General features: G+C 45.8%; 1 protein-coding gene across 1 annotated transcript in view; it reads left to right on the forward strand.

The window, feature by feature from the left end:
- NCKAP1L (NCK associated protein 1 like) overlaps positions 1–22,335 on the forward strand; it is a 616,762-nt gene that overhangs the window by 105,339 nt on the left and 489,088 nt on the right. The window contains exons 8-14 of the mRNA XM_063952202.1: positions 1,300–1,348; positions 2,656–2,812; positions 3,707–3,763; positions 4,841–4,937; positions 5,029–5,138; positions 8,683–8,815; positions 9,214–9,295. Coding sequence (XP_063808272.1) covers positions 1,300–1,348; positions 2,656–2,812; positions 3,707–3,763; positions 4,841–4,937; positions 5,029–5,138; positions 8,683–8,815; positions 9,214–9,295 — 685 coding nt within the window. The remainder of the gene's footprint in view (positions 1–1,299; positions 1,349–2,655; positions 2,813–3,706; positions 3,764–4,840; positions 4,938–5,028; positions 5,139–8,682; positions 8,816–9,213; positions 9,296–22,335) is intronic.

Here is a 22,335-nt window from a genome sequence, read left to right on the forward strand (position 1 = left end):
TGGCCTTGGCTTCGGCTAGGCGGGTGTCAGAATTGGCGGCTTTGTCCTGTAAAAGCCCCTATCTGATCTTCCATATGGACAGGGCAGAATTGAGGACTCGTCCCCAATTTCTCCCTAAGGTGGTATCAGCGTTTCATTTGAACCAACCTATTGTGGTGCCTGCGGCTACTCGGGACTTGGAGGCTTCCAAGTTGCTGGACGTAGTCCGGGCCCTGAAAATCTATGTTTCCAGGACGGCTAGAGTCAGAAAGACTGACTCGCTGTTTATCCTGCATGCACCCAACAAGCTGGGTGCTCCTGCTTCTAAGCAGAGTATTGCTCGCTGGATCTGTTCCACGATTCAACTTGCACATTCTGCGGCTGGATTGCCGCATCCTAAATCAGTAAAAGCCCATTCCACGAGGAAGGTGGGCTCTTCGTGGGCGGCTGCCCGAGGGGTCTCGGCTTTACAACTTTGCCGAGCTGCTACCTGGTCGGGATCAGACACGTTTGCAAAATTCTACAAGTTTGATACCCTGGCTGAGGAGGACCTTGAGTTTGCTCATTCGGTGCTGCAGAGTCATCCGCACTCTCCCGTCCGTTTGGGAGCTTTGGTATAATCCCCATGGTCCTTACGGAGTACCCAGCATCCACTAGGATGTCAGAGAAAATAAGATTTTACTCACCGGTAAATCTATTTCTCGTAGTCCGTAATGGATGCTGGGAGCCCGTCCCAAGTGCGGATTGTCTGCAAAACTTGTATATAGTTATTGCTTAACTAAAGGGTTATTGTTATGAGCTATCTGTTCAGTGAGGCTCAGTTGTTATTCATACTGTTAACTGGGTATAGTTATCACGAGTTGTACGGTGTGATTGGTGTGGCTGGTATGAGTCTTACCCTGGATTCCAAATCCTTTCCTTGTAGTGTCAGCTATTCCGGGCACAGTTTCCCTAACTGAGGTCTGGAGGAGGGGCATAGAGGGAGGAGCCAGTGCACACCAGATATAGTACCTAATCTTTCTTTAAAGAGTGCCCAGTCTCCTGCGGAGCCCGTCTATTCCCCATGGTCCTTACGGAGTACCCAGCATCCACTACGGACTACGAGAAATAGATTTACCGGTGAGTAAAATCTTTTTTTTTTTTTATACTGTATGTGATCACAATTCATGTGGAACATGTAACTTTCACATTTACTAATAAACACTTTGCAGGCACTAGTCTCTCTTGTGTAATTGACACTGTATTAGATTATTATATTGTGTACATAAAGGGTAATGTGACTTTCACATCTACTAACTAGTATTCTAATATCTTTTTCAGATGCCCTGTGAATATTTACCTTTTGAGACCATGGAAAGATGGATCCTGAGTAAGTTTGATGGAGCCTCATGAAGATGTTGATGCTGGTAACAAGGCAGTATACAATAACAAATATAAATATTATAAACCAACACAATTATGCACTAGTTATACAACTAATAAAAAGAAATTACAAATGTCTTAAACTTATTAATTGTCCCACCAGCTTCTACAATATTAGAATATGTGGACTTATATGCAGATTACTAAAACTCCACTAAAAAATTAAATGAACAATGGAAAATAAAGAAGTGCAAAAAACGCTTTGGTAATCCACCAATCAGATTCAAAATCTATTTATTACCTAGAACAGGTTTATCTTCCTCTACAAATGTAACACATCTTAACACTTTGCACACTCATTTACAAAGCCCTCACCCAATCCTCTTATACTTACATCTCCCTTCACACCCTCACCTGCCCACTTCGTTCCACAGATGAATGCCGCCTCTCCTCCCAACTGATTACTTCCTCCCATTCCTGCCTCTAAGATTTTTACTGTGCTGCTCCCTGCCACTGAAACGCTCTCCCCATCAGACTACCCACCACTCTGTAAAACTCAAAAGAGAGCTTGAGACCCACTTCTTTATAAAAGCCTTCCAGCTCTAATCCTAACCCACTTCTCCATGTTCCTTGCTCACTGTCTCTCCCCCCTGTGTCACCCCTGTTTGTCTGCCCCCCCTCCCTTTATACTCGTCTCTCATGAGCAGGGCCCTCTTGCCTCATGTGCGTTTTCTTCCCTCACTTATACCATCATCTCCTCCTCACTGCCATCCTGCTGCTTAAGTATAAAGCAGCAATGTTTATAAACAATGTCCATGTCCTGCAATGTTACCTACTGTAAGTCACTTTTATCTTGTTGTGGACATACGTTTTCGGTTTATGTACTTTGTAAGTCACTGCTGACCTCTTGTAGCATCATATAAATAAAAGATAATCATCATCATCAAAGATAATCATCATCATAATATGCATATGCTTTAATTACATTTTTTTTTTTTTTTTTGCACTTCAAACATTTTTCTGGACATTTAGGGCCAGATGTAAAATAAGCCAATTTCGGTGGCCGTGCGGGATGCCGGCCGAACTCAGGCGCTTTTTTAAAGGGGAAATCAGTGATTGTATAAGCAACACTTTACTTTTTAGCCTATGTCGGTACGGGCTCTTTTCGGAGCCTGAGTCCACGACAGAGACTTTTGGCAAAACTAAATAAAAATTATTGGGCAAAACTGAGAATTTTCTTAATTCAGAACCATAATGATAAAATCAGTAATCTGGCATTGACTTAGCAGTAACGAAAGCATTTTCTCTTCTCAGTTGGGTTTCTGCTATCACACAGTGCATTGAATGCACACCAGGCAAGCTTAGAGCTTTGGAAATTGGCTCTTCAGGGCTCTCACTGTATCACATTGATCCGGGATGATGTTCTGCTAATACACCGTGTTACTGAGGACTTCTTTGGCAGCATAAAAGGGTATGTTATACATCATATATATCAAATAAAGATTGCAGTCCAAACCAAAGCACCTTTCATACCATCATGATACTTGTCCCACTGTGACTTCTATTCACCTTATACATCAATCATCAGTATATGGAGACGTTTAAAAGTGTTTTGGAACTGGACTAGAGTTTTGGAGGCAGCTGAATAGCTGCTGCGGTTTGTCCAGTCATCTTGCATCAAACCCTGCTCAGATTCCAAATTTCCCAGGCTGCAGTTGGTGATAATGGCAACAAGGGAAGCTGCCGCTGCTTGTCACCCAGTTTGTATAGCAGTGTGCCAGTTTTAAAATTTCCTGTGTGTTTTTATTGTCTGTTTTATTGCAGGAACAAAATTACGATCCACTTTTGTGGAAAATTAATTGTTAAAAAAATTGCTAAATAATTAAGTATATTTTGGTATTATTACTTTAGGAACTAAAACAGTTTTCTTATCAGATCTTCTATTACCGCAAGTCTGATATGCAGATTGCATTATAAGAATTGAGTTGGTTTATATACTGCCACAATGCTTTTAAAGTAGTTTACGACAATCTTTGCAGCAGAATGCCATTGGCAGTCAGCAATACCCGACACTACACAATGATTGCTATAGCTGACCGGGGGGGGGGGGGGGGGGTTTTCTTAAATAGGGAGAAGCTCTGCCTTCGGTGAATACCGGTGTTACGAGGTTTTTCTACCTATCACAAATAGACCCATAATTGCTCTTAATAAACCCTGTAGTGATTATCTTACAGATTATAAGTAATGATATCACTGACATAACATGACTTGGTACCATATTATGTCTTCCTAAATTCATGCTTGATATACAGTAATAGTAAACCATAGCATATAATCACTCCATATCATTATTCTTTGTGATTAGGTATGGGAAACGTGTGGCAGACGTGAAGGAATGCAAAGAAAATTTCATGATGCACAGGTCAGTTTTCTGTACATAAGTGAGGTCTTACTACAGTACATTAACTAGAACCTCAGTTCCCTCTCCAGCATCCTGTATCTTGCTTGTATTAACTAATGGATGGTGTCCCATAGGAGTGATTGTTTAGCTATATAGGTGCAATATTAATAAGTATTCCCACACTCGCGATAGAATAAAATGAAGGGCAAATGCTACTCCTCTGTTACACGACAGCAGTTACGCTATAAAGACACTTCATTCTACGTTTCCAAAGCGCAGAATCAGCCATAGGCTTACTGACGGAGATTGCTACCACCACCTTCCGTGCAATGGGTGTTTCTGAGCATTTACCATGCAATGGCTCATAGGAGTGTACTGGGTGTGTAATGGAACGGCTGTTCAGCCGGATTTTTTCCACCCAGTACGGGCTAGTGTAAGTTCTGATACTAATGTGACAGCTGCGGCTGTTGGTATAAGAACTTTGGGCGGGATAGGCTTCCACATGTAGCTGCATGTATTTCTAGTATACAAAAGTGCATAAATGCATAAACAGCCATATAGAAAAGTGGCTGTAGATGCGTCCGACTCAGTATCAGGCCCAGTGACCCCCGTCTATCAATACCCCTGCATTGGATGAACTCTTTTGAAAGCTTCACTTCTTTATCTGGAAATGGCATTCATTCACTTCTATCTGACATCACAATATTTCTGCATGCATTGCTCACCACCTCTCAGTCACCACCCGGAATTATTTTCATGCCACACTTCTGATACCGTCTGTCTCTATTGTGACAGCACCTTTGTACATACACTCTGCATTGCGTGCGGCGTAGGAGATTTCAGAATTTTTCATACATGTACAGTTGCAAATAATGACTCAACTACGTGAACATCGGCATTACATGCGGATTGTGTGCAGCTCATATTCAAGGCCATTTATACCTCTATAAACATTAAAGCATTATATATTATTGCAGCAATGTCCATCCTCTGAGCTAGTTTTTGAGACACTCAGAAAAACACAGATTAGTAAAATACTGCACTGCATAAAATTCTGTTTATTCTGACTTGTGATAAGTTATTGATTAATTTCCAAAGCGGACAGTTTCATCGCGCCAGACGTGCATTTCTCAGGGGGGCAGTAAAGGAGCTGGAAACCATTCTATCAGATGAGCCTGGCCTGCTGGGCCCCAAGGTATACAACTCTAGAACAGTTCTACAGAGATGTAAATGATATTTCTAATTATACTAGATTGATCAATATCTACTATCACAATCTGTTTCAGGCTCTGTATGTATTTATGGCTTTATCCTTTTGCCGCAATGAGATTAACTGGCTGGTTCGACATGCTGAGAACGTCACCAAAACTAAGACCCCAGAAGACTACATTGATGTGTAAGATAAACATTAGCAAGTAACATTTTATATGGGGTTTATAGGAGGCTCCAAATTTATAAGAGGAAAATGTAATAGCCTGGGAAATGCAACCATCAGCAAGATCCCGGCAACTCTCCCAATATTTTAAAGCGGCAATCATTTAAAAGGCAAAACCAACCTGTTTTTGCCTTTTAAATAATTGCATCAGGCAGACTCGCTGGGATCTCACTGATACCTGCATCTCGCAAGCTGTTACATTTCTTATTTTAGAAAAATATATATTTCCCTTTGGTGATCGTAAGCAGCTTCTTAGATGTTTTCTGCAATCATCAGCTTATGCAAGTAGACAGATAGATATGGGTCGGATGTTACGCAGTGCTAGACGGCCGGAGCTCAGATATTCCACCCGAACTTGGATTTTTTTTTTAAGCGGTAGTCATTTACAAGGCAAAACCTACCTAGTTACTACAGGGGCATTACTACTGGGGGCAATACTACAAGGGGGCATTACTAATGAGGGCATTGCATAGGGGACACTTAATAAAGGGCATCACTCCTGGGGACATAAGGGGCACTGTATAAGGGGAACCAATACTATGTGCTCTACATAAGGGGCACTGCAACTGTGGGCACTACCACTGCAGTGGGCACTGCATAAGGGGCACGATTACTGAGGGCATTGTATAAAGGGCACTACTACTGTGGGCATTATGTGTATTTGGGGTGCTACTACTGTGGGCTTTGTGTATAAGGGGCACTAATGTGTGTCATAACATGAATAAGGGGCACTACATTGTGGTGTAATGTGAATAAGATTGTGCTACTGTGTGGCGTAATTTGAATTGGGGATACTATTGGGTGAACACGCAGCTTTCTTTTTGAGACCACGCACCTCTTTTGCAGAGCAATCCCTTTATTGCACAGGCGCGCGTGTGTGTGTGTGTGTGGGGAGGGGGGGGGGTGAGTTCCAACACCTCTCTAGGACCACTTTAAGCACTGAGTATAACTATTCACTGTATTCTTCACACCTTTCTCTTTATTGTCTTTGGAGGCTTTGTATTGACAACATTTCATATATGATGTCTCCTTGCAAGACAGCACTATTTATGTCTGGCCAGCGCCACCTCTCCTGCCAATTTTCCTGTAGGCTTTTCCAAATAATTGACCAGCTTAACCTCCTATTGGGGCAGTAACTCTTTACACAATGGAAAGTCCCATCCTAAAATGACGGGATATGGAAATTTGTGTGGTTACTACAATGAGGTCTGTTACTTGGCCAAGACTATAGTAGTTCAATGGCAACCACCATATGGAGACAAGGGTTAGTTCACTTCCCGAATCAACTAAAGTCAATACAACTTTCAGGTTCACAATTATGGTCACTTGGAACAATTAGGGCCTCTCTGCAGCCAGGTTCGTAACTGTAGACCTCTTTGCCTGGGATTGCCACAGGATTATTTCGTCCATATACTCAGATCACTACTACAGCAAGAGACGTCTAATTGTAATAGTCACCTCCTGCTGCATTTACATACAGCACTATCATTGCTGCTTTCTGGGAAGCAACAGCAATAGCAACTCTGATCACATGTGACTTAGACCAAGGTGTGTGTGCATGTCCACTCTGCTTATATTAGTTTTACGATGTTCAGTGTACTAACTTTAATATTGTGACAATACATGCTGTCTGCCAAAAATAATAAATCACTCATCTTAATAGAAAAAACAACAACATCCATTATTTAATATCAGTACAAATTCTGGCATTACAATAAATCTTGTGCGCCTGATTCCGAGGTGAAAGCAAAACAAAATTGAGTAAGTAACAGTGCGCTTTGGCAAAATCACTTTGCGCTGAAGGAGGGACAAATGTAAAATGTTCATAGAGACGATGGAGGGAATTCAATTAGCCACTGCAATTTACTGTGGGCTAATTGATCCCCCGGGGCTATTCAGTTAGCCCCTGCTGGCAGCACTTATCTGGGATTTTTTTACATCTCTGAACAGAGGTGAAAAAATAATCATGGAAAACAGCGGGTTAACGGGTGCTGATACACTGTTAACACAAAAATTTGTGAGCTTTTCACGGATTTTGTATGTTAACGCCCATTAACCAGTACTAACATCTGTTAATGTTTTAATTTAACGGGCGTTAACATGGTCCTGGGTGAAAAAGGGAGTGTAATTAAAGCCAGAGACAACCTACCTTTTTTTCAATTGAATTCCCCTTTAGGTGGCCATACACTACTGCAACATACCGCATGTGATTTCCCATTGAATTCCCCGGCTGCTTCCCGGGAGTCCTGTATTTATGATTTTGTATTTTCACATACGATTTACTCACGACACATCGCATGCGATCTATCAAGTGGCAATATAGATTGCATAAGATCTACAGCACACACTTTACTCACAATTTATTTTAAGATTCCTTATATATTTAAATGCCAGTGAAGTGACTCAACTACAGATGTATCATGCGACAAATCGGAGGTACTAAAAACACTTACGATGTGCACCGCTTTGCATGCGATTACGATAAATCCTTATTGCTGCACTGACAATCTGTGGATACGACTTACGACATATGGGACCACGCATCGGATCGTAACCGTAAGTAAATTACATATGATTTGACACTTTTCAAACGATTTGCTGGTCCGATGCGTGAAAATCGTACAGTATAAAAAAGGCCCAAATTGCGCTAGTGTATGGCCACCTTTAGATTCGGGAGAAGAGTGTCCAAACTCAAATCTAAACTGCAGTGGAAAAATAAAGCTGTCCAGCATTTCTGGGCTACATGCAAAAGCAGTTAGTATTTACCATGCAGGGAAATAAAAAAATAAACATATTTGCATCAATTGCATTACAACATAATTCAGACCTGATCACTCCTCTGCTGATTTTGCAGAGGGCTGCAACCAGATATCCTCTGTCCATAGGAGTGAAAACCCGCCCGGTGCAAGTGTGCGATTGCATGTGAACGTCGTGTTAAAACTTTGCCAGACAGCGGACATCGGCAAATCCATTCACAAATCACTCACCATCTAATGTTTTTTGCAGTCTGTGCGCAGCCCAGGACTTACTCCTACAGTGAGATGCAAACAGGCTGATCGGGGCCGGAGCTGACGTCACACACCTTCCCTGAAAACGCTTGGGAACGCCTGCGTTTTTCCTGACACTCCAAGAAAATGGCCAGTTACCACCCACAAATGCCCGCTTCCTGTCAATCAACTTTGTACACCTAGCGATCAAAATCTTCGCACGATTCTTTTGCAGTTTGCCCTTGCGCGTGCGCATTATGATCTATACACATGCGCAGTTATTCGATAATCGACCGTTGTACAATATTGCACAACAGCGATCAGGTCTGAATTAGGCCCATAGTTTGTCCAGGTGTACAGTTACTTGCTCTTCTTTGCTTTACTCTCACCTCAGAATCAGGTCGTGTGTATGTGTGTGTTTATCTGGCTCAGATATGGTGAGCATACAGCAAGTCACGTAATAGTGTACAGATGTGTATATTTATCATCTAATCCTTATTTGTATGTGTTTATACTAGACATATAGCTGAATTGATGTTTTGTATGGAGCAGCTACGGACACTGGTGAGGAAGCACCAGTCCATCATTCAGAGATATCACATCCAATACCTGGCAAAATTTGATGCTTTGGTTCTTAGTGACATCATACAGGTAAATTGATTCATCATTTAGCATTTCTGAAGTACCTGCAGAACACAGCTATTACAATAGACCTTAATGGGGATGGTGATGTCATATTTATCAAGATCCAAAAATATTTTATTCTGAGCCTGAATGTATATGTAATGCTACCTTTAGAGTGACTGGCCTAAGTAAAGGTATGGGAGATAGATAGATGGGAGGGTGCCACAGCCAGGCTGGTGGCTGGGAGGAAGGTTTAGAACATTGGCTCTGACTCCCCTGAAATTGAGCTGTATCAGGCAAGACTCATACTTACCTCCTAAGCGGACAGCAAGTTGTATATAAAAGTAATGTGCTTTTCCATGCAGAATGCATGCTCCGTATTCCACACGATGACTATACTATATGTGCTTGTAACTCTCTTGCAGAATCTGACTGTTTGTCCAGAGGAGGAATCTGTAATTATGTCCTCATTTGTAAGCACCCTATCAGCACTGAATGTGAAGCAAGGTAATAATCTCTTTTTATATCTGTATTATAGGTACTGAGTTTTGGCCTTTATTACCCACAGACAGGACAACAGATGACAGCTGGCCATGTTTTCTTTCTATCTCTCTTTAGGCAATGTGCACACAGTTATGTCTATGCTCTTTTTCCCTCTGTTTCCGTTTTCCACCGTTGAATAGAAGAGAGATGGGTACAGGGACAGGAGAAAGTAAAACATCCCCTCACTCCCAGCCATGCCCGTTATCTGCTGCTGTAAAGCACTGATGAGTCTTGTGTGAAACAGAGGAGAGAATAATTTACAGACATTGGGGCTCATGCATATTTGCAGAGCATGTTTCACATGTTTTTGCACTGCGCATGTGCTGGGAATGAGTGTACACAAGAACGGGTGATGTAAGTTTGTACACATTTAGAATGCATCTACACTTATGACCGATGAGACAGAACTGGGCTGTAATGGGGCATTCTCATGTGATGATGCAACTGTAGGCTATGCAGCAGTGGACATAAGCAAAAATAAACCTGTATGGGTACACATCATTACACTTATTACATGGACATATCTAAAATTGGTGCAACCGGGCCCCTAGGTCTAGGGGGGCAACAATGCACACCTTGCACCCATAAGTGATACCTCTCCATCGGCTCCACAGAATCATCAGGAAAATGGTGCGAAACGGATATCTGTGCATGCACAGTAGACTGTGGGGGGAATTCAGATGTTTGAAAAGTCAGTTGGGTGTCTGTTTTTTCCTATCTAATAGACAGGAAAAAACAGACACCCAACCGACTTTTCAAACATTTGAATTCCCCCCTTTGAGTCTACTCGGTACATGTCCCGGTGAGAGGGGGTCCCAAATGGAAAATGCAGGTTTCTCTCTGAAACCTGCTCTGGGTAGCTAATAGTGTACACTGATTAGTGTGGTCTTCAGGTTGCCGGCGGCCGGGCTCACCCGATGACCACCATACCGACGCCGGAATCCCGACAGCCGGCATACTGTCAGATTTTCTCCCTCTTGGGGGTCCACAACCCCCCTGGAGGGAGAATAGATAGCGTTGTGCCCGCAGCGAGCCCACAAGGGGCTTATTTGCGCTCGCCCAGCTGTCGGTATGCCGGCGGTCGGGATTCCGGCGCCGGTATGCTGGTTGCATACTACACCCCACTGATTATGATGACTAGTATATGCATTTTATCCGTGCATGTTTCTCTAACGTCCTAGTGGATGCTGGGGACCATGGGAACAGATGGGCTCCGTAGGAGACATGGGCACTTTAAGAAAGAATTTAGATTCTGGTGTGCTCTGGCTCCTCCCTCTATGTCCCTCCTCCAGACCTCAGTTTGAATCTGTGCCCGGACGAGCTGGGTGCTGTTCAGTGAGCTCTCCTGAGCTTGCTGTAAGAAAGTATTTTGTTGGGTTTTTTATTTTCAGGGAGCTCTGCTGGCAACAGACTCCCTGCATCGTGGGACTGAGGGGAGAGAAGCAGCCCTACTCTCTGAAGATAGGTCCTGCTTCTTAGGCTACTGGACACCATTAGCTCCAGAGGGATCGTACACAGGATCTCACCCTCGTCGTCCGATCCCAGAGCCGCGCCGCCGTCCCCCTCGCAGAGCCGGAAGACAGAAGCCGGGTGAAAGAAGCAAGAAGACTTCGAAATCGGCGGCAGAAGACTCCGTTCTTCACTGAGGTAGCGCACAGCACTGCAGCTGTGCGCCATTGCTCCCACATACACCCACATACTCCGGTCACTGTAAGGGTGCAGGGCGCAGGGGGGGGCGCCCTGGGCAGCAATTAGAGACCTCTTTGGCAAAAGTTTGCATATATACAGTTGGGCACTGTATATATGTATGAGCCCCCGCCAAAAATTGTATATTAAAGCGGGACAGAAGCCCTCCGCTGAGGGGGCGGGGCTTCTTCCTCAGCACTCACCAGCGCCATTTTTTCTCCACAGCTCCGCTGAGAGGAAGCTCCCCAGGCTCTCCCCTGCAGATACACGGTAGAAGAGGGTAAAAAGAGAGGGGGGACACATAATTAGGCGCAAAAATCAATATAACAGCAGCTACTGGGTTAACATTAAGTTACTGTGTTATTCCTGGGTTATATAGCGCTGGGGTGTGTGCTGGCATACTCTCTCTCTGTCTCTCCAAAGGGCCTTGTTGGGGAACTGTCTTCAAAAAGAGCATTCCCTGTGTGTGTGGTGTGTCGGTACGCTTGTGTCGACATGTTTGACGAGGAAGGCTATGTGGAAACAGAGCGGGAGCAAATGAATGTGGTGTCTCCGCCGACGGCGCCGACACCTGATTGGATGGATATGTGGAAGGTTTTAAATGATAATGTTAATTCCTTGCATAAAAGGTTGGATAAAGCTGAAGCCTTAGGACAGTCAGGGTCTCAGCCCGTGCCTGATCCTATGTCGCAGAGGCCGTCAGGGTCTCAGAAGCGCCCACTATCCCAAATTGTTGACACAGATACCGACATGGATTCTGACTCCAGTGTCGATTACGATGATGCAAAGTTACAGCCTAAATTGGCTAAATCCATCCGTTATATGATTATAGCAATTAAGGATGTGTTGCACATCACAGAGGAAACCCCAGTCTCTGACAAGAGGGTTCATATGTATGGGGAAAAAAGGCAGGTGGTGACCTTCCCCCCTTCACACGAGCTAAATGAGTTATGTGAAAAGGCTTGGGAATCTCCAGATAAAAAACTGCAGATTTCCAAACGGATGCTTATGGCATATCCTTTCCCGCCAATGGACAGGTTACGCTGTGAATCCTTCCCTAGGGTGGACAAAGCTTTAACACGCTTATCCAAGAGGGTAGCCCTGCCGTCACAGGATACGGCCACCCTAAAAGATGCTGCGGATAGAAAGCAAGAGGGTACCCTGAAGTCCATTTATACACATTCAGGTACCTTACTAAGGCCGGCAATTGCGTCGGCCTGGGTGTGTAGTGCTGTAGCAGCATGGACGGATACCTTATCTGAGGAACTTGATACCTTAGACAAGGATACTATATTAATGACCCTGGGGCATATAAAAGACGCTGTCCTATATATGAAAGATGCTCAAAGAGACATTAGCCTACTGGGCTCTAGAATAAATGCTATGTCGATTTCTGCCAGAAGGGTCCTGTGGACTCGGCAATGGACAGGTGATGCCGACTCAAAAAGGCACATGGAGGTTTTACCTTACAAGGATGAGGAATTGTTTGGGGAGGGTCTCTCGGACCTGGTCTTCACAGCTACTGCTGGAAAGTCAAATTTTTTGCCATATGTTTCCTCACAACCTAAGAAAGCACCGTATTACCAAATGCAGTCCTTTCGATCACAAAAAGGCAAGAAAGTCCGAGGTGTGTCTTTTCTTGCCAGAGGCAGGGGCAGAGGAAGGAAGCTGCACAACGCAGCTAGTTCCCAGGAACAGAAGTCCTCCCCGGCTTCCACTAAATCCACTGCATGACGCTGGGGCTCCACAGGCGGAGCTAGGCCCGGTGGGGGCGCGTCTCCGAAATTTCAGCCACAAGTGGGTTCACTCCCAGTTGGATCCCTGGGCAATAGAGATTGTGTCTCAGGGGTACAAGCTGGAATTCGAAGAGATGCCCCTCACCGATACCTCAAATCGGCCCTGCCAGCTTCCCCCTTAGAGAGGGAAATAGTGTTTACTGCAATTCACAAATTGTATCTACAACAGGTGGTGGTCAAGGTTCCCCTCCTTCAACAAGGAAAGGGTTATTATTCGACCATGTTTGTGGTACCGAAACCGGACGGTTCGGTCAGACCCATATTGAATTTAAAATCCCTGAACATATACCTGAAAAGGTTCAAGTTCAAGATGGAATCGCTCAGAGCGGTCATCGCAAGCCTGGAAGGGGGGGATTTTATGGTGTCTCTGGACATAAAGGATGCATACCTTCATGTCCCCATTTATCCACCTCATCAGGCGTACCTCAGATTTGTGGTACAGGATTGTCATTACCAATTTCAGACGTTGCCGTTTGGTCTCTCCACGGCACCGAGAATATTTACCAAGGTAATGGCGGAAATGATGGTACTCCTGTGGAAGCAGGGGGTCACAATTATCCCATACTTGGACGATCTCCTCATAAAAGCGAGGTCAAGAGAGCAGTTGCTGATCAGCGTAGCACGCTCTCTGGAAGTGTTAAGGCAACACGGCTGGATTCTAAATATTCCAAAGTCGCAGTTGATTCCTATGACTCGTCTGCCTTTCCTGGGCATGATTCTGGACACAGACCAGAAGAGGGTTTATCTCCCGATGGAGAAGGCTCAGGAGCTCATGACACTAGTCAGAAACCTATTGAAACCAAAACAGGTGTCGGTGCATCGCTGCACGCGAGTCCTGGGAAAGATGGTGGCATTATACGAGGCCATTCCCTTCGGCAGGTTCCATGCGAGGACCTTTCAATGGGATCTACTGGACAAATGGTCCGGATCACATCTTCAGATGCATCGGTTAATCACCCTATCCCCCAGGGCCAGGGTGTTTCTCCTGTGGTGGCTGCAGAGTGCTCACCTTCTCGAGGGCCGCAGATTCGGCATTCAGGACTGGGTCCTGGTGACCACGGATGCAAGCCTCCGAGGGTGGGGGGCAGTCACGCAGGGAAGAAATTTCCAAGGTCTGTGGTCAAGTCAGGAGACTTGCCTCCACATCAACATCCTGGAACTAAGGGCCATATACAACGCCCTTCGCCAAGCGGAGTCCCTACTTCGCGACCAACCGGTTCTGATTCAGTCAGACAACATCACCGCAGTGGCTCATGTAAACTGCCAAGGCGGCACAAGGAGCAGGGTGGCGATGGTAGAAGCCACCAGAATTCTTCGCTGGGCAGTAGAATCACGTAAGCGCACTGTCAGCAGTGTTCATTCTGGGAGTGGACAACTGGGAAGCAGACTTCCTCAGCAGGCACGACCTCCACCCAGGAGAATGGGGACTTCATCAAGAAGTCTTCACGCAGGTTGCAAGTCGTTGGGAACTGCCACAGGTGGACATGATGGCATCCCGCCTCAACAAAAAGCTACAGAAGTATTGCGCCAGGTCAAGAGACCCTCACGCGATAGCTGTGGACGCACTGGTGACGCCGTGGGTGTTCCAGTCGGTCTATGTATTTCCTCCTCTTCCTCTCATACCCAAGGTGCTGAGAATCATAAGAAAAAGAGGAGTGAGAACAATACTCATTGTTCCGGATTGGCCAAGAAGGACTTGGTATTCAGATCTGCAAGAAATGCTCACAGAGGACCCGTGGCCTCTGCCTCTAAGACAGGACTTGTTGCAACAGGAGCCCTATCTGTTCCAAGACTTACCGCGGCTGCGTTTGACGGCATGGCGGTTGAACGCCGGATCCTAGCAGAAAAAGGCATTCCGGGTGAGGTCATTCCTACGCTGATAAAGGCTAGGAAGGACGTGACGGCTCAACATTATCACCGTATATGGCGAAAATATGTTGCTTGGTGTGAGGCCAGGAATGTCCCTACGGAGGAATTCCAGCTGGGCCGTTTCCTTCACTTCCTACAGTCGGGAGTGACTTTGGGCCTAAAATTGGGTTCCATTAAGGTCCAGATTTCGGCCCTATCCATTTTCTTCCAAAAAGAACTGGCTTCTCTGCCTGAAGTTCAGACGTTTGTAAAGGGAGTGCTGCATATTCAGCCCCCTTTTGTGCCTCCAGTGGCACCTTGGGATCTTAACGTGGTGTTGAGTTTCCTGAAATCACACTGGTTTGAACCACTCAAGATGGTGGAATTGAAATATCTCACGTGAAAGGTGGTCATGCTACTAGCCTTGGCTTCGGCTAGGCGTGTGTCAGAATTGGCGGCTTTGTCACATAAAAGCCCTTATCTGGTTTTCCATGCGGGTAGAGCAGAATTGCGGACCCGCCCACAATTTCTGCCGAAAGTGGTTTCATCCTTTCATATAAACCAACCTATTGTGGTGCCTGTGGCTACTACTGACTTGGAGGATTCCGAGTTACTGGATGTGGTCAGGGCTTTGAAGGTTCATGTAGCCAGAATGGCTAGGGTCAGGAAAACAGAATCTTTGTTTATCCTGTACGCTTCCAACAAGCTTGGGGCGCCTGCTTCAAAGCAGACTATTGCTCGCTGGATCTGTAACACGATTCAGCAGGCTCATTCTGCGGCTGGATTGCCGCTGCCTAAATCAGTTAAGGCCCATTCCACAAGGAAGGTGGGCTCTTCTTGGGCGGCTGCCCGAGGGGTCTCGGCATTACAGCTTTGCCGAGCGGCTACTTGGTCAGGTTCAAACACCTTTGCAAAGTTCTACAAGTTTGATACCCTGGCTGAGGAGGACCTTGTGTTTGCTCAATCGGTGCTGCAGAGTCATCCGCACTCTCCCGCCCGTTTGGGAGCTTTGGTATAATCCCCATGGTCCTTACGGAGTCCCCAGCATCCACTAGGACGTTAGAGAAAATAAGATTTTACTTACCGGTAAATCTATTTCTCGTAGTCCGTAGTGGATGCTGGGCGCCCGTCCCAAGTGCGGACTTCTTCTGCAATGCTTGTATATAGTTATTGCTTAAATAAGGGTTATGTTATAGTGCATCAGGGTTGATCTGATGCTCTGTTGTTGTTCATACTGTTAACTGGGTAAGTTTATCACAAGTTATACGGTGTGATTGGTGTGGCTGGTATGAGTCTTGCCCTGGATTTCCAAAATCCTTTCCTTGTACTGTCAGCTCTTCCGGGCACAGTTTCTCTAACTGAGGTCTGGAGGAGGGACATAGAGGGAGGAGCCAGAGCATACCAGAATCTAAATTCTTTCTTAAAGTGCCCATGTCTCCTGCGGAGCCCGTCTGTTCCTATGGTCTTTACGGAGTCCCCAGCATCCACTTCGGACTACGAGAAATAGATTTACCGGTAAGTAAAATCTTATTTATTTTGTATACTGTATGCCCAATTGACTCCAAGTCAGTCCACTCTCTGCACGTATAGTACAAATATACCAAAGAGCCCATGTGTTGAAAGTGGCTAAGTTGTCAGAATATGGGTAAATGTAATAGCCTGCATTTTGCTGGCATCAGTGAGGTACCGTTATTTTAAAGGGGCAATCATTTAAAAGAAGACAAGATTGGATTTGCCTTAAAAAAACAATGCCTTCAAGTCATAGGCTATTACAATTACCCCCATATCTGTTCTCTGTAACCTACAGAGAAAGTAACACAAGCTCAAAGTTGAGTCATTTGGAACACCATTGTCATATGCAGATTGGTCTATATACAGAAAATATAGAGTAAGACAGATTGACACTTATCTGAAGGTGTCCTTATTACTATATCTCGAGCTAGTGGCGTAACCTTATCCCAGTTACCTGGTAGCAAAATAGATACTACCCCTCCCCCCATGCCAACTCCTAAAACAAATGACACGCCCATGACATTCCTATGAAAATTAGTTTTCATGCAACTCAATACACTCCATTCAGTTACAGCCCATTTTCTGCTAACTTGTTACTGCTCACATTTGCCTATGTATTCAGATCCATGGGACTTCGGACTACTAATTTGATGCATGTGCAGAATGAAATCTCAGCCAATGTCAGTAGCATAAAGTTCACTCATTCCTTCTGCAATCTTTGTGATCTCCAGACAATACAGAGGTCATTTTAGAGACCGACAGCAAATACAGAGAGCATTTTAGTGACTGCCATACATCACTGAAAGCATTTTTTGTGATTGGCAAATAATTCGGAGAGCATTTTAATGACCACCATATAATACAGATAACAATGCAGTGAACACCAGACAATACAGCAAGTATTTGCCAGATAATGAAGTGAGTCACCACCATGTTATACAGAGAGCACTGCAGTGCCTGCCATATTATATAATGAGCATTGCAGCCCAATACAGAACCACTTGCCCACGCTCCCACCCACTCTGCGTCCGGGAGTTTTGCCTATGGTTGCAGATACATATAGTATATACAGAGTTACACAAACACACTCAGAAACATACACAGACACATGTATACAGTTATATAGACACATACAATATATACAGCTACACAGACACATATAGAGTTACACGGAACCAGGGCCGGATTAAAGAAGGGGCGACAGGGGCGGTCGTCCTGAGGCCCCCACACATTAGGAGCCCCCACACTGGTGTTTGTATAGGAGGAGTCGCAGTCCGGCAGCTCAGCTGTTCATTAGGAGCAGCTACTGGGGAGCTCTTCCATGTATAGTGAGTGTCGCAGGATTGTGCAGTGACTTCCCACGACACACTGAGGCAGCAAGTCTGCTGCTGCTGAGGGCTGAGCACAGGCAATCCTGCCGGACTGGCACAGTGTGGAACGCTGTGTGCAGCATGTCTTTCTCCACTCTCTACAACTTCTGCCAGTTACATGACTCGCTACCCGGCCATGACCCTCTACCAAGACTAATTCCACTGGACGGCCTAACCGGCCCATTGCGGGGGTGTTGTGTGTCGGGGGTGCACTCAGAAAGCGTTGGTGATTCAAGCAATGGTCCGGGAGGTCCTAAAGCCTACCCGGGTATCGGTTCATCAATGCATACGCCTTCTGGGGAAGATGGTTGCTGCCTACGAGGCTCTGCAGTACGGCAGGTTTCAGGCTCGACCCTTTCAGCTGGACCTATTGGACCAGTGGTCAGGCTCTCACCTACACATGCACAAGAGGATACGCCTGTCTCCGATAGCCAGGATTTCACTTCTCCGGTGGCTGCATCTTCCGCACCTTCTGGAAGGGAAAAGGTTCGGAATTCAAGACTGGATCCTTTTAACCACAGATGCAAGTCTAAGAGGTTGGGGAGCAGTCGCTCTGGGGGAAACCATTCAGGGACGATGGTCGGATCAAGAGTCACTTCTCCCAATAAGCATCGTGGAACTCAGGGCCGTTTACAACGCCCTTCTGCAAGCAGCATACCTTCTACAGGATCAGGCTGTTCAGGTGCAGTCGGACAATGTGACCACAGTGGCCTACATAAACCGACAAGGCGGAATGAAGAGCAGGGCTGCCATGTCAGAGGTGTCAAAAATCCTCATCTGGGCAGAAAGGCACGCGGTCGCGATGTCGGCAATCTTCATTCTGGGCGTAGACAACTGGGAAGCAGACTTCCTCGGCAGACACGATCTCCATCCAGGGGAGTGGGGCCTCCATCCGGAGGTGTTTGAGGAGGTAACCGGTTGGTGGGGGGTTCCCCACATAGACATGATGGCCTCACGCCTCAACAAGAAGCTACGGAGGTACTGTTCCAGGTCAAGAGACCCACAGGCAGTGGCGGTGGACGCACTGGTAACACCGTGGGTGTTCAAGTCAGTGAATGTGTTTCCTCCACTTACTCTGATACCAAAGGTTCTTCAGCTCGTAAGAAGAACAAAGGTTCTGGCAATCCTCATTGCTCCGGACTGGCCAAGGAGGGCTTGGTACGTGGATCTGCTGGATCTTCTACTTGAAGATCCACGGCCTCTTTGGGAGGATCTGCTTCTGCAGGGGCCGTTCGCTTATAAAGACTTACCGCGGCTACGTTTGACGGCATGGCGGTTGAATGCCAGATCTTAGCTCGGAAAGGTATCTCGAGTGAGGTCATTCCTACCCTGATACAGGCCAGGAAGGGGGTAACGTCTAAACATACCATCGCATTTGGAAGAAATATGTTTCTTGGTGTGAGGCCAAGAAGTTTCCGGTGGTGGAGTTTCAACTTGGACGTTTTCTCCTTTTCCTGCAAGCAGGGGTGGATATGGGACTGAGACTGGGCTCCATCAAGGTCCAGATCTCTGCTTTGTCCATATTCTTCCAAAAACAATTGGCTGTTCTTCCTGAGGTTCAGACCTTTTTGAAAGGGGTTCTGCACATCCAGCCTCCCTTTGTGGCGCCTACGGCTCCATGGGATCTTGATGTGTTGTTGCAGTTCCTGCAATCTGCTTGGTTTGAGCCTCTACAGGAGGCTGACCTCAAGTTTCTCACGTGGAAGGCGGTCACCTTGTTGGCCTTGGCTTCTGCACGATGCGTGTCGGAATTGGGGGCTTTATCTTGTAAAAGTCCCTATCTGATCTTCCATGAAGACAGGGCGGAACTTAAGACTCGTCCACAGTTCCTACCTACAGTTGTGCCGGCTTTCCACTTCAACCAACCTATTGTGGTGCCAGTGGCTACTGACTCCTCAATTACTTCAAAGGCCTTGGATGTAGTGAGGACTTTGAAGATTTACGTGAAGAGGACGGCTCGTCATAGGAAAAGTGACTCTCTGTTTGTCCTCTATGATCCAAAGAAAGTTGAATGTCCTGCTTCTAAGCAGTCGATTTCCTGTTGGATCAGGTTCACTATCCAGCATGCTTATTCCACAGCAGGATTGCCGTGTCCGAGATCTGTAAAGGCCCACTCTACTCGTAAAATGGGCTCTTCCTGGGCGGCTGCCCGGGGTGTCTCGGCGGTACAACTCTGCCGAGCAGCTACTTGGTCTGGGTCGAACACGTTTGCCAAGTTTTACAAGTGCGATACTTTGGCCTCTGATGACCTCAAGTTTGGTCAAGCAGTGTTGCAGGAGCCCTCTGCGCTTTCCCTCCCATACTGGGAGCTTTGGTACATCCCCATGGTACTAGTATGGACCCCAGCATCCTCTAGGACATAAGAGAAAATAGGATTTTGGTTACCTACCGGTAAATCCTTTTCTCGTAGTCCGTAGAGGATGCTGGGCGCCCGCCCAGCGCTTCGTTTTCCTGCATTGGTTTTATGGTTCAGTGTTACCTGGTTCCTAGGTAAATTCTGGGTTATTTACTGTTTAAGCTGTTGCTGAAGTTGTTCCGGCATGTTGGCCGGATTCTCATGTTTGTGTGAGCTGGTATGAATCTCGCCATTATCTGTGTAATTCCTTCTCTCGAAGTATGTCGTCTCCTCGGGCACAGTTTCTAGACTGAGTCTGGTAGGAGGGGCATAGGGGGAGGAGCCAGCCCACACTATTAAACTCTTAAAGTGCCAATGGCTCCTGGTGGACCTGTCTATACCCCATGGTACTAATATGAACCCCAGCATCCTCTATGGACTACGAGAAAAGGATTTATCGGTACAGATGTAGCCACCTTTATCTTGACTGGCTGAGGCGTTTGTCCCGATCGAGCATACGCAGCGTACCAGGGCGTAGGGAGGCGCGCCTAGTCACAGAGAGGCGTACCTAATCGCACGGAGGCAGACAGAGCGTTTGGCGTTACCTTTACGTGTAATACCTGCGATCATCCACCAGATGTCGCCTTTTACAATCACCACTGCGCATGCGTGTGGTCTCCCGTAAAATACAATACTGAAATATATAATAAGGACTACTTTACTAAGCGTCTCATTACGCTGCATACAGTAAATACTCATTACGCTGCATTTTTTAATACAGTAAATACTCATTATGCTGCATAATTTAATACAGTATATACGGTACTGACGCAAATAGTACAGCATGCAGTATATGATCCATCTACAGTACTTTATGAATATGTGAACGTCCAAGTCCCACAGACAAAACAACATAAAACCAGTAGTGTACACTGTCGCAAATGGACGTGTTAGAAGTTCACTAATGCCTCTTGAGATTAGGAATTTTGTACAGTATGTTAGCGTCCTAATCCCATAGCCATTACAGCATAATCAAAACCAATGGCTTTATTCATCTGTCTGCGGCGAAGTGGTGAAGTGTTCCGCTTCCTATACTCAGAGTCCCGAGTTCGATTTCTAAAGTACGAATGCATGTTAGTTTTTTCCAGACACTTTATTATTTTTTTATTCACATAAACCAGGGCAAAGCTGCAGGAGCGGTTCTGTTAAGGTTCTATGCACCGTACAGTACACATACAATTCTGTAGCAGGGCAGACTCCATTGAAATGGCTACCACCTATGACTCCTTGCTCCACGGAGGCCCTAGGCTACGGAGCAAGTAACAGTCCAGATTTTGCAGGCTATGGGGCAATACTGAAGGAGCGTCACAATCCCCTAGCTAAAATACACAAAGGGGATAGGACTAAGCGAGGTATATGCACATAAAGATACACTGCAAAGTTCCCCATGGTTTTAATTATGCCTTTTCTTTGAACACAGTATTTTCGACTGCCTCGCCCTACACCCATCCCACTTTCCCCTTCCCCCCTGGGAGCCTGCAAAGTACATGCAGTAGACAGGGAGGGAGTTCCAATCAGGTTACAAGACGTGCAACAGTATACTACTGTATGTAGGAAAATCCCCCGCCCACTCTGATTTATGTGAAACCTGTGTGCACCCTTCCATTGAATGTATAACAAAGAAAAAATAATAATAATAAAGTGAATGTTACAGGAACACATTAAAAAAAGGTTGGCACTTCCTTCCCATTGGTGTTGGTTTATGCCTTAGGGGACTCGGACGCAAATACTTGTATTTGAAAAGCACGTATTTTCCACTGCCTCTCCCTACCCCCATTGCCCTTCCCCCCTGGGAGCCTGCACAGGTCATGCAGTGGACAGGGAGGGAGTTCAGGTCAGGTACAATACACAAATGCCGACAATCTACAGTACTGTGTTGCTCAGTTGCGTCGGAATACACTGGTTTATACTCATTACCGCTGTGTATTTGTATATAGCGGAATGAATCGCTGCTGCAGATTTACTTTGATTTATGTGAAACCTGTGTGCACCCTTTCATTGAATGTATAACAAAGAAAAACAATAATAAAGTGAATGTCACGGGAACATATAAAAAAAAAAAGGTTGGCACTTTGGGACTCAAAGCTGGGACTCTCAGTGTGGGAGGTAAGAGCCTTCATCGCTAGGTTGTTATGGAAGAGGAGACAATTAGCTACCAGAGGGTACCAACCCCAAGTTTCTGTGACCCCCACAAGGCTCATGGCAAGCGTCGGAACCCATGGTGGGTCTGAATTAACGGGCCCATTATAGTCTATGGGAAAATGGGTCCACTTTGCGTACTGATATCTCTGGTTCTGGGTGTCCCAGAGACTCGGGACTGGTACCATTTAAAAGAGGAGACTCTTGGCTTTCAGAGCAGACCAACGACTAGTTTATGTGACACTGGAAAGGGAAACA

This window comes from Pseudophryne corroboree, chromosome 2, assembly GCF_028390025.1.
Source record: "Pseudophryne corroboree isolate aPseCor3 chromosome 2, aPseCor3.hap2, whole genome shotgun sequence".
In the NCBI taxonomy this organism is placed as follows: Eukaryota; Metazoa; Chordata; class Amphibia; order Anura; family Myobatrachidae; genus Pseudophryne; species Pseudophryne corroboree.